At 40.2% G+C, this 15006-nt stretch overlaps 1 protein-coding gene across 3 annotated transcripts in view; it reads left to right on the top strand.

Annotated features, from left to right (window-relative positions):
- Positions 1–15006, top strand: part of SYT9 (synaptotagmin 9) — a 305962-nt gene that overhangs the window by 268081 nt on the left and 22875 nt on the right. Inside the window, exons 5-7 of one of the 3 annotated variants that reach the window (XM_073604460.1) lie at positions 97–268; positions 1275–1404; positions 5261–5338. In XM_073604460.1, coding sequence (XP_073460561.1) covers positions 97–268; positions 1275–1404; positions 5261–5338 — 380 coding nt within the window. The remainder of the gene's footprint in view (positions 1–96; positions 269–1274; positions 1405–5260; positions 5339–15006) is intronic. The other 2 variants (XR_012236519.1, XM_073604461.1) reach the window with 2 other exon arrangements.

Raw genomic sequence — 15006 nt, 5'->3', positions numbered from 1 at the left:
CTCTATCCTGTATGTCTCCAAGCAACCTATACAACTCCTTTGTAGCCTTGCATAGCAGGTTATAGCGTATTAGAATTTGTATACCTTTCCTTACAGATCCTTATGTGAAGGTGTCTTTAATGTGTGACGGGAGGAGACTAAAGAAAAGGAAAACATCAACGAAGAGGAACACATTAAACCCAGTGTATAATGAAGCTATCGTGTTTGACGTGCCGCCAGAGAATATTGATCAGATCAGTTTGTTAATAGCAGTGATGGATTATGACCGGTGAGATATTACAATGAATTCAGTGCAATTACCTGAGTCTACTCAATGGGAGTCAAGCGTTTGAAAGGCTTTTATGTATAGTCAGCATGTTCATTGTTTGCTTCTTTGGTTTCCTTTTTATTTATTATGTGGGGCCAAGGATAATGTTAGGGTGGCAGTATAAAGACTAATAATGTAAGTGGCATATCCAATACAAGCAGTGTTTGAAATAAATATATAGTCTTAATACTACGTGATTTGTTTAAATTGGGCAATTAAGAGTGTTTCCAACTTCCCAACAAGCTGGAAATAGTTTTATATTACTGGGCTATAGTCATTATGAAATCATGTTACTGGCCTAGTCAGCTGATCATGTTACTAGGCTGTAGTCATTTTTTTTTTTTTTTATTGGGATAAAGGAGAAGGATACTTTTGTCATAGCACAATGTCAAACACATTGGGCTGAATGGCCCAGTCAAAATCCAGACCTAAATCCAATTGAGAATCTGCGGCAAGACTTAAAAATTGCTATTCACAGATGCTCTCCATCAAATCTGACAGAGCTTGAGCAATTTTTTCAAAGAAGAATGGGCAAAAATGTCACTCTCTAGATGTACAAAGCTGGTAGAGACATCCCCAAAAAGACTTGCAGCTGTAATTGCAGTGAAAGGTGGTTCTACAAAGTATAGACTCACCACAGCACGCCACACTTTTCAGATATTTATTTGTAACAACTTTTGAAAACCATTTATCATTTTCCTTCCACTTCCACAATTATTTGGCACTTTGTGTTGGTCTATCACATAAAATCCCAACAAAATACATTTACATTTTTGGTTCTAACATGACAAAATGTGGAAAATTTCAAGGGGTATGAATACTTTTTCAAGGCACTGTACATGACTAGCAATTACATTTTAAAATGAATATCCTTATGTTAATATTATGGGGAATGCCACTGGAATACATTTTCTAATATGTTTCAATGTACTGCATACGGAAAAAACATTATGTAACATTTTCACAGTGTAGGTCACAATGAGGTCATCGGGGTATGTCAAGTTGGCAACGATGCTGAGAGCCTAGGCCGGGAACACTGGAACGAAATGCTGTCGTATCCCAGGAAGCCCATCGCCCACTGGCACCCACTTGTAGAGGTAAGATTGGCATATTCAATATGGGGATTTTGGATTCTGGACAGCTTCCAGCATTTAAAAAAAATAGCTTAACTTTGTTAAGTGTATAATAAGGAACATAAAAACATAAGCATTTTGTTTCGTGTGTGTACCAGACAGAGCATAACTGCAGAGGGTACATATGTCTGAGGGGGAAGTGAGGACATCATAGAGCCCAAGTGTGATAGCAACTCTATACACTATTAATGTGCATTATGCTCTGTGAGTTATATACAGTATATTTTGAATAGAGTAAAGCAGCTTACTTCTCCCTTTTACATATTTTTTCTTTGTTATTCTGTCTTCTGCTGTGTGTAAGTCACTAGCAGCTCTATTAGGTTTACTGAAGTTAAAGAAGAAAGAAATATACCTTTGTTGTTGGAAAGTATCTACAAAATGTTATCACTGCATGGGCTAAATGGGACAGCTCAAAGTTTTTGTACGGAATATGAAACGGCTTCTGTACAGATTTTGCACCAGAGAGGTTGGTGAATGCAGTCACATAACTTTTACTTATCTGGGGACTCTGGTAGGGATGCCCCCTTACCTTTTCACCACCATGGTCCTCAGTTTCAGACTCCTTGGCATGGATGTGAACAATTGAGCTTGTTTTTTTCTCAGGTGAGCCACAGAATTTTCCAGCCTGTTTTAAAAATATTGGTATGGAAAGTCCATCAAAGACAACTCACAGATCTTTTAGCAAGCACTCACAATGTTAGGTGTGAAGACTAGTCACTAAAAACTAATTGGCACATACATTGGTCACTGCTAGACCTTGCCAAAATACTGCTTTGTTGCAAATGTTATCTTCTCTTGTTGTTCTCTGTTTACGCCCGCCATTCTCAACAAGGGTTCTGTGGAACCTTAGGGTTTCTCCATAAGTTGTAAGGGGTGCCTTGAGCTGTGGTTGATCGTCCTCTTACTAGCATGTTCCTGCATAGATCCAGGGAAAACACCACTTGGCATAGCCAGTGACATTACACCAATCATCGTTTTAGCTGTCTGTAAGGGGCATTCCTCCATCTGGCCACCAATGTAATGGGCATTCTCCTCAACGAATTGTTTTTTTCTAAGGGTTCTCAAAGAGGTTCTTCCAGGTAAAAAGATTGAGAATGGCTGGTTTACACATACCAATCAGCCCTGAAGAAGGTGACACAGATCCACAAAGTGTGTAGGGTTTAACTAGATCTCCAATAATCTACACCTCTAAAGACATTTGGTATTTCTTCCAGTCTTTTTATTCCCCTAGGCTTTGGGCATTGTCCATTTAAAACGTTGAGCACACATTCCTTCTTAACAATGTAGACCTGGCACGGAATAGAACCCAAACTCACTTCACTTAAAATGTGCAAATTTATTTGGGTGGAGATGGAGTTTACTGTCTTGCATACCACACGCAGTGCCATCAGCAGATTAAGGATGGGTTCACACCAGTGTGAATTGGATGCGGGTTTCCCTGCATCCAATTCGCATAGCAGGAGATTGTGACCGGCTCTCTATGGAGCTGGTTCACACATCTTGGCAGCGGTTCCCTGAGCCCTGTGCATCTTTTGGTCCATTTCAGGTCCAAATTCAGCCCAAAATCGGACCTTAAATGGTGAATGGAGACGTAACGGACCCCTGCTGTGAGCCGCTGCGATCTCCAGTGTGAACCCAGCCTAAAGTAAAAAAAAAAAAAAAAAAGCTAAAGGAGAAAATGTAAATGCTCTGAAATTTAATTATTCGTTGACACTAGTTAAACTATGCCCCACGCATTTCAGCTTTGTATTGCTGAAAGCAAAACCCAAGGTGTTTAATTGTGAATCAATTTCACAGCCTCCTAATTAGAAGTTAGTTTTAATCTGGAGAAGTGAAGACAACCCCTGTCTCCAAGCAAAATAACATTCACTCTCTAGTTATTTTTGGACAAGTGTTTGAAAAAAAATTAGTTGATATTCTAGCAAATTAGATTTTTGGGAAACTTAGGAAACAAAGTTTTGCTCTACAGTGTAATTTATGCCATGTTACTTTATTATTATTACTATTATTATTCAGGCTTAATATAAAACCAACAGTTTGCTCAGTGCTTTACAATATAAAGGGGAACAGTACAGTTACATTACAATACACAAGGGTTAAGAGGGCCCTGCTCATAAGAGCTTACAATCTGATAGGGTGGATTCAAAGAAAATGTGTACTTTGCCCACACAGGAAAATGCAAAAAGTTGATTTTAGTTTAGTTCTTCAATGCATCATCATTCAGCTGTGAAGAACATTTCTGATTTGGCTGCAATTTGCTGGAGTTAAAGCTTTTGAGGGACTATGAATTACTAACTGATTGGCCCAGTGCTGTTACATGGAGTGAGTCATATGTTCCTCCATACCCAAAAGTGCCACATTTCTTAAAAGAAAAGAGCATGTGTTGGGGAAAGGGCTTTAAAGTGAATGCCAGGGTAAAATAAAAAATTAAAAAGATATGCAGTACATGTCTGCAATACATGCATATTTACCCATGTTGCATCCTTTTAAAGACCCTGCAAATACAGAAAGTGCCTGTTGATCCACCAGAAATGTACTCCTAAGTGCAGTTGACTGGTGCTGTCAGCCCTCCCAGTTGTCTTTTTCCAAACTCCTTAACACTTGCAGACCAAGCCCTTTCTGGAACTTTTTGTTTACAAGTTTAAATTATTATATCTTTCTAGAAAATTACTTAGAACCCCAAACATTATATATTTTTTAGCAGGGACCCTAGAGAATAATGGCAAGATCTCATCTCGTGGAGTTGCAATACTTTGTAACACTGTATTTGCGCAGCAGTTTTTCAAATAAAAAAATACCCCAATTTTTTTGTATAATGTGAAAGATTATGTTACGTCGAGTAAATATATACCTAACATGCAATGCTTTAAAATTGTACAGCACTTAAAAATCTCGACCGTTTCATAATTTTTACAGGTTACCTGTTTAGAGTTACAGAGGAAGTGTAGTGCTAGAATTATTGCTCTCACTCCAACGATCGCGGCGATACCGCACATGTGTGGTTTGAACACCTTTTACATATGTGGACGCGACATACGTATACATTCGGCACGGAGGGATGGGGCGCTTTAAAACATTTTTCTCTTATTTATTTTACTTTTTATTTTACTTTATTTTTTTACACTGTCCCTTTATTTTTATTTTTTATCACTTTTATTCCTATTATAAGGAATGTAAACCTCCCTTGTAATAGAAATAAGCATGACAGGTCCTTTTTATTTATTAAAAGATCTGGGGAAACATTTCTTCAAACTTCTACATTTTTTTCTTCTACCTTTCCAAAGTTATCAGTGTCTTCAAATAGCCAGAGATCTGTGAGAGCTTATGAGATTTCATGGAATAGTACTTTTTTTTTTTTTTTTTTTTGGTGTCATAGGTGGGTCATGCCAGAGATCCAAAAATTCTCCCATTTTGACACCTATATCATGTGCATAGCCCCAATCTCCCCTTTTTAGAGAGACGGTAAATTTTTTGAGCAAGATTCTTCTTCATTTACCCATAGTTGTCCATCTTTTAGGTCTAATGTAGAAATATGTAGAATAAAAAGTACAATTGTATTTTCAATTGGTAGCTTAAACCAATCAAATGTTTATTTTCAGCTCTTAGGCACTTTAAAAACAAGAATGGATTTTGTATTCATAAGCAGCAGTTTTTGTTTTTTTCAAATGAGCATTGTTACGCAGATAATTAGGTTTAACAGAAAGACATGTGTCTATTACGTTCAACCTCAAAATAAAAAAAAATCTAAAATATCAGAAGCCCTAATTTATCCAGGAAAAGGCAAAAAAAATATAAAGCATGGTCCAATTTGCTTCAACAGGGAAAAAATTCCTTCCTGATCCCTAATGGCAATCGGATTAATTCATGGATCAACATTCTACTATGTATTTTTAGAAATGTAAGTAACCCTTTATATTTTGTTCACTGGTGATTAAACCTTTTTTTCTTTCAGTCTTAAGCGGTGATCTCATGTATTTAATGGAGACCTTACATTGAACAATTTCAGCTTAATATATTATATGTTCCATTTATATACTATATATTTGTATAAAATATAACATAAACTCTCTTGGTTTCTTCTTCTCAAGGTTCAACACATTAGGTTCAGTTGGTCCTTTTCAGTGAGGGGAAAAAGTGTTTGATCCCCTGCTGATTTTGTACGTTTGCTCGCTGACAAAGAAATGAGCAGTCTATTATTTTAATGGTAGGTTTATTTTGACAGTGAGAGACTAAAGAACAACAAAAATATCCAGAAAAACACATTTCAAAAAAGTCATGAATTGATTTGCAATTTAATGAGCGAAATAAGTATTTGATCCCCCATTAATCAGCAAGAGTTCTGGCTCCCAGTTGTTGTCCATACAGGTACCGAGCTGAGATTAGGAGCACTCTCTTAAAGGGAGTGCTCCTAATCTCAGCTTGTTACCTGTATAAAAGACACCTGTCCACAGAAGCAATCAATCAATCAGATTCCAACCTCTCCACCATGGCCAAGACCTAAGAGCTGTCCAAGAATGTCGGGGACAAGATTGTAGACCTACACAAGGCTGGAATGGGCTACAAGACCATCGCCAAGCAGCTTAGTGAGAGGGTGACAACAGTTGGTGCGATTATGCACAAATGAATGAAACACAAAATAACTGTCAGTCTACCTCGGTCTGGGGCTCCATGCAAGATCTCATCTCGTGGAGTTTCAATGATCATGAGGTAAGGAATCAGCCCAGAACTCCAGCCCAGAATCTTGTCAATGATCTCAAGGCAGCTGGAACCATAGTCGCCAAGAAAATAATTGCTAACACACTACGCTGTGAAGGACTAAAACCCTGCAGTGCCCGCAAGGTCCCCCTCCTCAAGAAAACACATGTACAGGCCCGTCTGAAGTTTGCTAATGAACATCTGAAGGATTCAGAGGAGAACTGTGTGAAATTGTTGTGGTCAGATGAGACCAAAATCAAGCTCTTTGGCATCAACTCAACTCGCCGTGTTTGGAGGAGGAATGACACCTAGAACACTATCCCCGCTGTCAAACAGGGAGTTGAAAACATTATGTTTTAAGGGTGTTTATCTGCTAAGGGGACAAGACAACTTTGACGTATCAAAGGGACGATGGACGCGGCCATGCACCCGTCAAATCTTGGGTGAGAACCTCCTTCCCTCAGCCAGGGCATATTCCATCATGACAATGACCCAAAGCACACGGCAAAGGAAACAAAGGAGTGGCTCAAGAAGAAGCACATTAAGGTCCTGGAGTAGCCTAGCCAGTCTCCAGACCTTAATCACATTGAAAATATGTGGAGGGAGCTGAAGGTTCGAGTTACCAAACGTCAGCCTCGAAACCTTAAACACTTGGGGAGGATCTGCAAAGAGGAGTGGTACAAAATCCCTCCTGGGATGTGTGCAAACCTGGTGGCCAACTACAAGAAATGTCTGACCTTTGTGATTGCCAACAAGGCTTTTGCCACCATGTTTTGCAAAGGGGTCAAATACTTATTTCACTCATTAAAATGCAAATCAATTTATAATTTTTTTGAAATGTGTTTTTCTGGACATTTTTGTTTTTATGCTGTCTCTCACTGTTAAAATAAACCTACCATTAAATGATAGACTGATCGTTTCTTTGTCAGCGGGCAAATGTACAAAATCAGGAGGGGATCAAATACTTTTTCCCTCAATGTACATCTACTTAATTTAGCTGCCGTTCTCTGAATCTAGAACTCCTTATTCAACATGTCATGCTAATACTTTATACAGGGAGAAAATGCTCGCTCTCAATTATGTCAATGTCTCTTTTAATACAAGTGGCTTTCTTCTTAGAAGTTTGGCATTGCATACTGGTGTTAAGCTTATGATGTGCATTATATCCTCCCTTAACTGTATATTGCTTGAGTATTAATAACCCCAAAGCATAACTACATTATCCACATTAACCCTATTTAACAGCATAGTTGGCCAATGTTTCAGTGTGTCTAGGTGCACATGTAAACTGGAGGCATCTTCTATTACATGGTTCGTATCATCACAAAACACTGAAATGTTACTTAGGATTTTAAACATTGTATCATTTGTAAACAGATTAGAGAAAAATGGTTCCAAAAATTAACCTTGCAGTATACTATTTTAACTTAAGAGCAGTGGTGGTCAACTTGAAAATTAAAGGGACCATGTAAAAATAAAAAATAAAAAGTAAAATAAATAAGAAATAATAAAAGCTAATGCATAAGTCGCGCCCGCATATGTAAACAGTGTTCAAACCACACATGTGAGGTATCGCTGTGATCATTAGAGCAAGATAAATAATTATAGTGCAAGACCTCCTCTGTAACTCTAAACAGGTCTAAACAGGTAAAAAATAAATAAATTTTAAAGCGCTGCCTATGGAAATTTTTAGGTACCATAGTTTGTCGCCATTCCACAAGTGTGTGCAATTTTAAAGCATGACATGTTAGGTATCTGTTTACTCAGTGTAACATCATCTTTCATATTATACAAAACAATTGGGCTAACTTTACTGTTTTTTTTTTTTTTTTTAAATTCATTAAAGTGTATATTTAAAAAAAAAAAATGTGTTTGAAAGACCGCTGCGCGAAAACAGTGTGACATAACATATTGCAATGACCACCATTTTATTCTCTACGGTCTCTGCTAAAAAAATATATATATATAATGTTTGGAGGTTCTAAGTAATTTTCTAGCAAAAAATATAAATTTTTACATGTAAACAACAAATGTCTGAAAAAGGCCTGGTCTTAAAGTGGTTAATGCATAGAATGCATTTAAATAAAAAAACCTTCTGCATTTAGAACCACTTTAAGTTAGCTTACTGTCCATGAACATGGTAAGGTGACCCTGTTCAGACCTCCACACATACAGTATTTTGCAAAAGCTGTAGGCAGGTGTGAATAAATCCTGTAAATTAAGAATGCTTTCAGAAATAGTGGTGTTAGTAGTTTATTTTTTTCAATTAACAAAATGGAAAGTCAATCAACAGAAGAGAAATCCAAATCTAATCAGTATTTGGTGTGACCACTCTTCGCTTTAAAAACGCCATTGATCTTGACCAAATCTCGAACTCCGTTTGCAGAAATGCAGTCCCAAGCTTGCAAGGAACCTCCAACTTGCTTCACTGTCACCTGCAGACACTCATTATTGTACCGCTCTCCAGCCCTTCATGAACAGGCTGCCTTTTGCTACAACCAAGTACCGTATTTCAAATTTTGACTCATCGGTCCAGTGCACCTGTTGCTGCTTTTCTGCACCCCAAGTCCTATGTTTTTGTGCATACTTGAGTCACTTAGTCGTTCCTATGTTGGACATATGGCTTTTTGGCCACAATATTCCATGAAGACCACTTCTGGCCAGACTATATGAGTGTATCTGAGCCCCAGTGTGTTGATAGCACTGCTGGACATCTTCTGATATCGAAGGTAAGTAAGCATGATGTGTCTTTCATCTGCTGCATTAAAGTGGTTGTAAACCCTCTTATATACCCGTGAAGTGAATAGCCTCGGATGATACACATGACATGATGATTTCATGACTGAGGTTTACAACCACTTTTTTTTTATATTCTTTTTATTAAGTTTTAGACCCCTTTCACACCGAGCCGCCCATAGCGTCGGTGGTAAAACGCCGCTATTTTTAGCGGCGTTTTACCTTCAGATTTGCGGCGCATTTCAGCAACTAGCGGGGGGTTTTTATCCCCCCGCTAGCGGCCGAGAAAGGGTTAAAACCACCCGCAATGCGCCGCAATAGTGGCTTTTTGCCGGCGGTATTGCAGCACTGCCCCATTGACTTCAATGGGGAGCAGTGGTGGAGGAGCGGTAAACACACCGCTCCTTCACCGCTCCAAAGAAGCTGCTGGCAGGACTTTTCCTGACGTCCTGCCAGCGCACCACTCTAGTGTGAAAGCCCTTGGGATGGGACAATGGAGCAGCTGTTTGTGAAAGCCCTCGGGATGGGACAATGGAGCAGCTGTTTGTGAAAGCCCTCGGGATGGGACAATGGAGCAGCTGTTTGTGAAAGCCCTCGGGATGGGACAATGGAGCAGCTGTTTGTGAATGCCCTCGGGATGGGACAATGGAGCAGCTGTTTGAGGGCGGATTGCAGGTGCTATTTTTATTGCTATAGCCCCTGCAAAACGCCCTCGGTGTGAAAGGGGTCTTAAAAAACATTACAAAGACATATACCAAAAACATCTAACAAGACAACCTGCCAATTAGGTATGACACAATAAACAAACAAGACTTCAGCACTAGGCCATGCTCTTATCTCTAAGACCGATACATAGTCTCAGCCAGTGGCAGCCGGTGGAATTTTTTTGGGGGGGGAGGGCGGTAAACAGTATGCCACCGACCCTGCCAGCTACTGTGAGCCTCAAACTATCAAGTTGACTTAATCAGACACTGCAGACTCACTACTTGTCCACCCACCCCACACTCTCTCAAATTTATTGAGTATTCCTCTACTAGTATATGTGGCTTTGTATAGGGAAAGGGCTTTATTAATAAGTGCTTTCCAGGCCGAGCGGCAGGAGGCATAGGCTTTTTCCAAGATAGAACTATCAGCATTCTAGCATAATAAAGCAATAGTGTCAAGAGAGTACGTGTTACATTTTTTGGGGCCAGAGTATCCGCCCAATAGACACACTTTAATGCCTGGCTTGACACAAAGTGTAGTGACCCCTTCTATACATTTAGTGTCCTCCAGCCAAAACCGCTGTATAGCCATACAGTCGCAGAAAATGTGCATAAAATCAGCTCTGGCTGAGGTACACCACTAGCAACAGGGCGACAGAGAGGGAAATATCCTGCCTATTCTGGCTGGAGTAAGGTAAATGCGATACAGAAATTTGTATTGAATGAGATAATCTCTAGTCGATATCAATCTGAAGAAATGAATCTCCCAAATGTCATCCCAGTCATCCCCATCTAACTGAGGGAAAACCGCCACCCAAGCTTCTCTGCAAGGTGCAAGGACCCTATTAATATCAGCTTATATACATTGGATAATACTTTAACTAAAAAGTCATCCCAGAGCACAGGCTCCATGTCTCCCTCTTGAATTACAAGTACAGCATTATCAAATTGAGAGTTGAATGCATGGCTAAATTGCAAGTAGCGAAAAAGATGAGTGTTAGGTAGTTTCAATATAGATTTCAGAATATAAAACTGAATGAGTAATCCATTCTGTACAACATCTCCAACCTTTTTTATACTAAATTTGGTCCATACAATAGGGTCAGTTTAAGTATAAAAGTGTGGTAACTGTGGATTATTCCATAGCAGAGAGTGAGGAGAGATAGTGTTACAGTGCTTCGATTCCGCCTTATCAACCACCTTCCATGCTCGAACAGTAGCCCGCATGGATGAAGTAATGGGGTAAGGGGCCTTATTTCCTCAGAGTAATAAATGAGTCAATGCGTCATAGGAGCCCACTATGGCAACCTCTGAAGTAACTGCCGCATCATCATCCGGGAGGGTTAGCCATCTATGAGCAAACACCAGCTGACCTACCAGGCAACTGAAATCGGGAACTGCCAGCCCCCCGTTTCCTTTGTTGCTGAAGCACCCAGAATTTAATCCTGGTATTGGGTCCATTCCACAGAAAGGCTGAGACCAAGCTATCTATATTCCTAAATACAGTATCTCACAAAAGTGAGTACACCCCCTCACAGCTTTGTAAATATTTTATTATATCTCTTCATGTGACAACACTGAAGAAATTACACTTTGCTTCCATGTAAAGTAGTGAGTGTACAGCTTGTATAACAGTGTAAATTTGCTGTCCCCTCAAAATAACTAAACACACAGCCATTAATGTCTAAACCGCTGGCAACAAAAGTGAGTACACCCCTAGGTGAAAATGTCCAAATTGGGCCCAATTAGCCATTTTCCCTCCCCATGTGACTCGTTAGCGTTACAAGGTCTCAGGTGTGAAAGGGGAGCAGGTGTGTTAAATTTGGTGTTATCACTCTCATTCTCTCATACTGGTCACTGGAAGTTCAACATGGCACCTCATGTCAAAGAACTCTCTGAGGATCTGAAAAAAAGAATTGTTGCTCTACATAAAGATGGCCTAGGCTATAAGAATATTGCCAAGACCCTGAAACTGAGCTGCAGCATGGTGGCCAAGATCATACAGCAGTTTAACAGGACAGATTGCACTCAGAACAGGCCTCGCCATGGTCGACCAAAGAAGTTGAGTGCACATGCTCAACGTCATATCCAGAGGTTGTCTTTGGGAAATAGAAGTATGAGTGCTGCCAGCATTGCTGCAGAGGTTGAAGGGGTAGGGGGGGGTGAGCCTGTCAGTGCTCAGACCATACGCCGCACACTGCATAAAATTGGTCTGCATGACTGTTGTTCTAGAAGGAAGCTTCTTCTAAACATGATCCACAAGAAAGCCGGCAAACAGTTTGCTAAAGACAAGCAGACTAAGGACGTAGATTACTGGAACCATGCTTTGTGGTCTGATGAGGCAACCAGGTGAGGAGTACAAAGACAAGTGTGTCTTGCCTACAGTCTAGCATGGTGGTGGGAGTGTCATGGTCTAGGGCTGCATGAGTGCAGCCGGCACTGGGGAGCTACAGTTTCTTTGAGGGAGCAATGAATGCAAACATGTACTGTGACATACTGAAGCCAAGCATGAACCCCTCCCTTCAGGGACAGGGCTGCAGGGCAGTATACCAACATAACGACCTCAAACACACCTCCAAGACAACCACTGCCTTGCTAGAGAAGCTGAGGGTAAAGGTGATGGACTGGCCAAGCATGTCTCTAGACCTAAACCCTATTGAGCATCTGTGGGGCATACTCAAACGGAAAGGTGGAGGAGCTCAAGGTCTCTAACATCCACCAGCTCCATGACGTCGTCATGTAGGAGTGGAAGAGGATTCCAGTGGCAACCTGTGAAGCTCTGGTGAACTCCATGCCCAAGAGGGTTAAAGCAGTGCTGGAAAATAATGGTGGCCACAAAAAAAATGAACACTTTGGGCATGTGGCCAATTTGGACATTTACACTTAGGGGTGTACTTACTTTTGTTGCCAGCGGTTTAGACATTAATGGCTGTGTGTTGAGTTATTTTATACTTTTATACAAGATGTACACTCTCTGTATATATTTACTGTATATTTCAGTATCCATACAGCGAATATATACAGGAAGATGTTATCTTTAGTATGTTAACCTTCCCAATGAGTGTTAAAGGAAGATTTTGCCATGCTTGCAATCTGTGTTTTAGCATCAACAATAACGGGGTGACATTAAGAGTGATGAAGTCAGATACAGAACTAGAAATATGGATGCCCAAGTATTTAACCCTATCCACCTGATGCAAGGGGCAATTTGCAGGCACTCAAGAGGTGGGAGATGGTATTTTTAGTGGACGAATTTGGGACTTACCCCAATTGACTTTCAGGCCAGAGAATAGAGCAAATAAATTTAGGATAGACAGGGCTGCCAACAGGGGTGTATCGGAATCACGCAAAAACAGGACCGTGTCATCTACATATAATGCCGTCTTTTCTGTCAGGCTGCCTATCTGGATGCCCCTCACCTCTAGAGAGGCTGTTAGAGCTGTCGCCAGTGGTTTAATCAACAATGCGAAAAGACCGGGAGACATAGGACATCCCTGTCGGGTACCCCTGCCCACCATAAAAAATCAGATAACAAACCATTTTGTTTAATGGCTGCAGATTGGCAATGATACAAAATCCTGATCCGCTGTCTGAGCTAAGGTCCAAAACCATATGCTTCCAATACTGATGTCATATATTGCCAGTACATGGAATCAAAAGCTTTTTATAAATCTAGAAAAATTAATGCAACTCCACTGGAAACATCCTGACCTAGTTGAGTATGAGTGAAAACCTATAAAACCACTTTAGGTTTTCTTGGTCGACCACCACGTCTACTGTCCTCAACGTTTCCCGATCAATGATGTCCTCAATGCCAGGAAATACAGGTAGATACTTATCCATCATGCCATACCATTAGGGTTGGCCCCAAGTTTATTCTGCAGCAGGACAACAACCCCATACATACAGCTAATATCATTAACAACCATATTTAGCATTAAGAAAAACAAGGAGTAAAGAAAGCCCTGATCTCAACATCATTGAATCTGTCTGGGATTACATAAAGATACAGAAGGATCTAAGGCAGCCTACATCCACAGAAGATCTGTGGTTAGCTCACTCAAGATTTTTGGAACCACTTACCTGTCAAGTTCCTTCAAAAACTGTGTGCAAGTGTACCTAGAAGAATTGAGACTGGTTTGAAGCCAAAGGGCGATCACACCAGATATTTATTTGATTCACATTTTTTTCTATTCACTCACTTTGCATTTTGTAAGTTGATAAAAATAAGCAATTATAATATATATTTTGAAAGCATTCTTACGTTACAGCATTTCTTCACACCTGCCTAAAATGTTTGCCCAGTACTGTACAGCACCACGTCAGACCTGCATCTTGGGCAATCTCCATGGTCGTCTAGGGTGCTGGCTTAAAAAGCCTGGGAGCCGCATACCAAAGATCTCTTCTTTCTAAGTGTACTTTACCGAGCCGTTCATAATATAGGTGCTTCCATGATGTCCTTGCCCAAGGATCACCTTGCCTAAACACATTTCCTTGTGATCAAGCCATTTGAGTGAAACGCATTAAGGCAAGGTGATTCTTGGGCAGGGACATCATGGAAGCAGCTATATTATGGATGGTTCGATAAAGAACACTTAGAAGGAAGAGATCTTTGGTGTGTGGCTCCTTTTCATCTCTATCTTCCAAAAGTGTTTCTGTTACTGTTTTAAAGATCAAATTATAAAACTCTGCAAACGAATAGGATTAATAGTCATCTGTCCTGCTGCCTGTCCTTCAGATTTTTACTCAGTCGAAAAACTACAACCTCCATTTGAACTTTCACATAAACACACTTCCGGTTGTGTTAGATGCTAGGTGCCTTGCTGCATGTATGGTTCCATCTGCTACCCCTCTTCATCATCACTGCATCCAGTAGTGACAAAAGGGCTGGCGGATGAAACCACAGTGCACGGTAGAGGAAGCAGGCATCCCCCGCACCTGGAATTGTTGGATGTGAACATTTTTCTGAAAGCCATAAACTCTTAAACACAGTGCAGAGGAATGAACAGGGGTGACAGGTGAGAATTAATGCTTCTAATTTTCAGATTTTGTGAGGAACTGTGTCAAAGGTTTTAGCAAAGTCCAGATATGACTCATCTGCACCCTAATTTCTGTATCTGTAAAAAAGAAAATGTGTTTTTTTAAAAATTCATTCTGGTTGTCACTTAAAATATTGGTGGATTTTTAAAGATTTACATTTCCTTGTAATAAAGACAATACAAATGTTAAAGGCAGTACTAAGGCCCTGTTCTCTTTCTCAGTATTTAATTACCAAGTACTGAAGTTAAGAAGAAGATCTGAGTCAATTAATGTCCCAAACATATGTATGTGGGTATTGATAGGGTGCTCTAATGCCGCGTACACACAAGGGGACTTTTCGACCGGACTGGTATGATGGACCGAGTCCGGCGGACAATTCGACCGTGTGTGG

This window comes from Aquarana catesbeiana, linkage group LG11 (assembly GCF_042186555.1).
Source record: "Aquarana catesbeiana isolate 2022-GZ linkage group LG11, ASM4218655v1, whole genome shotgun sequence".
Lineage (NCBI taxonomy): Eukaryota > Metazoa > Chordata > Amphibia > Anura > Ranidae > Aquarana > Aquarana catesbeiana.
This window is presented reverse-complemented; position numbering and strand designations above follow the sequence as displayed.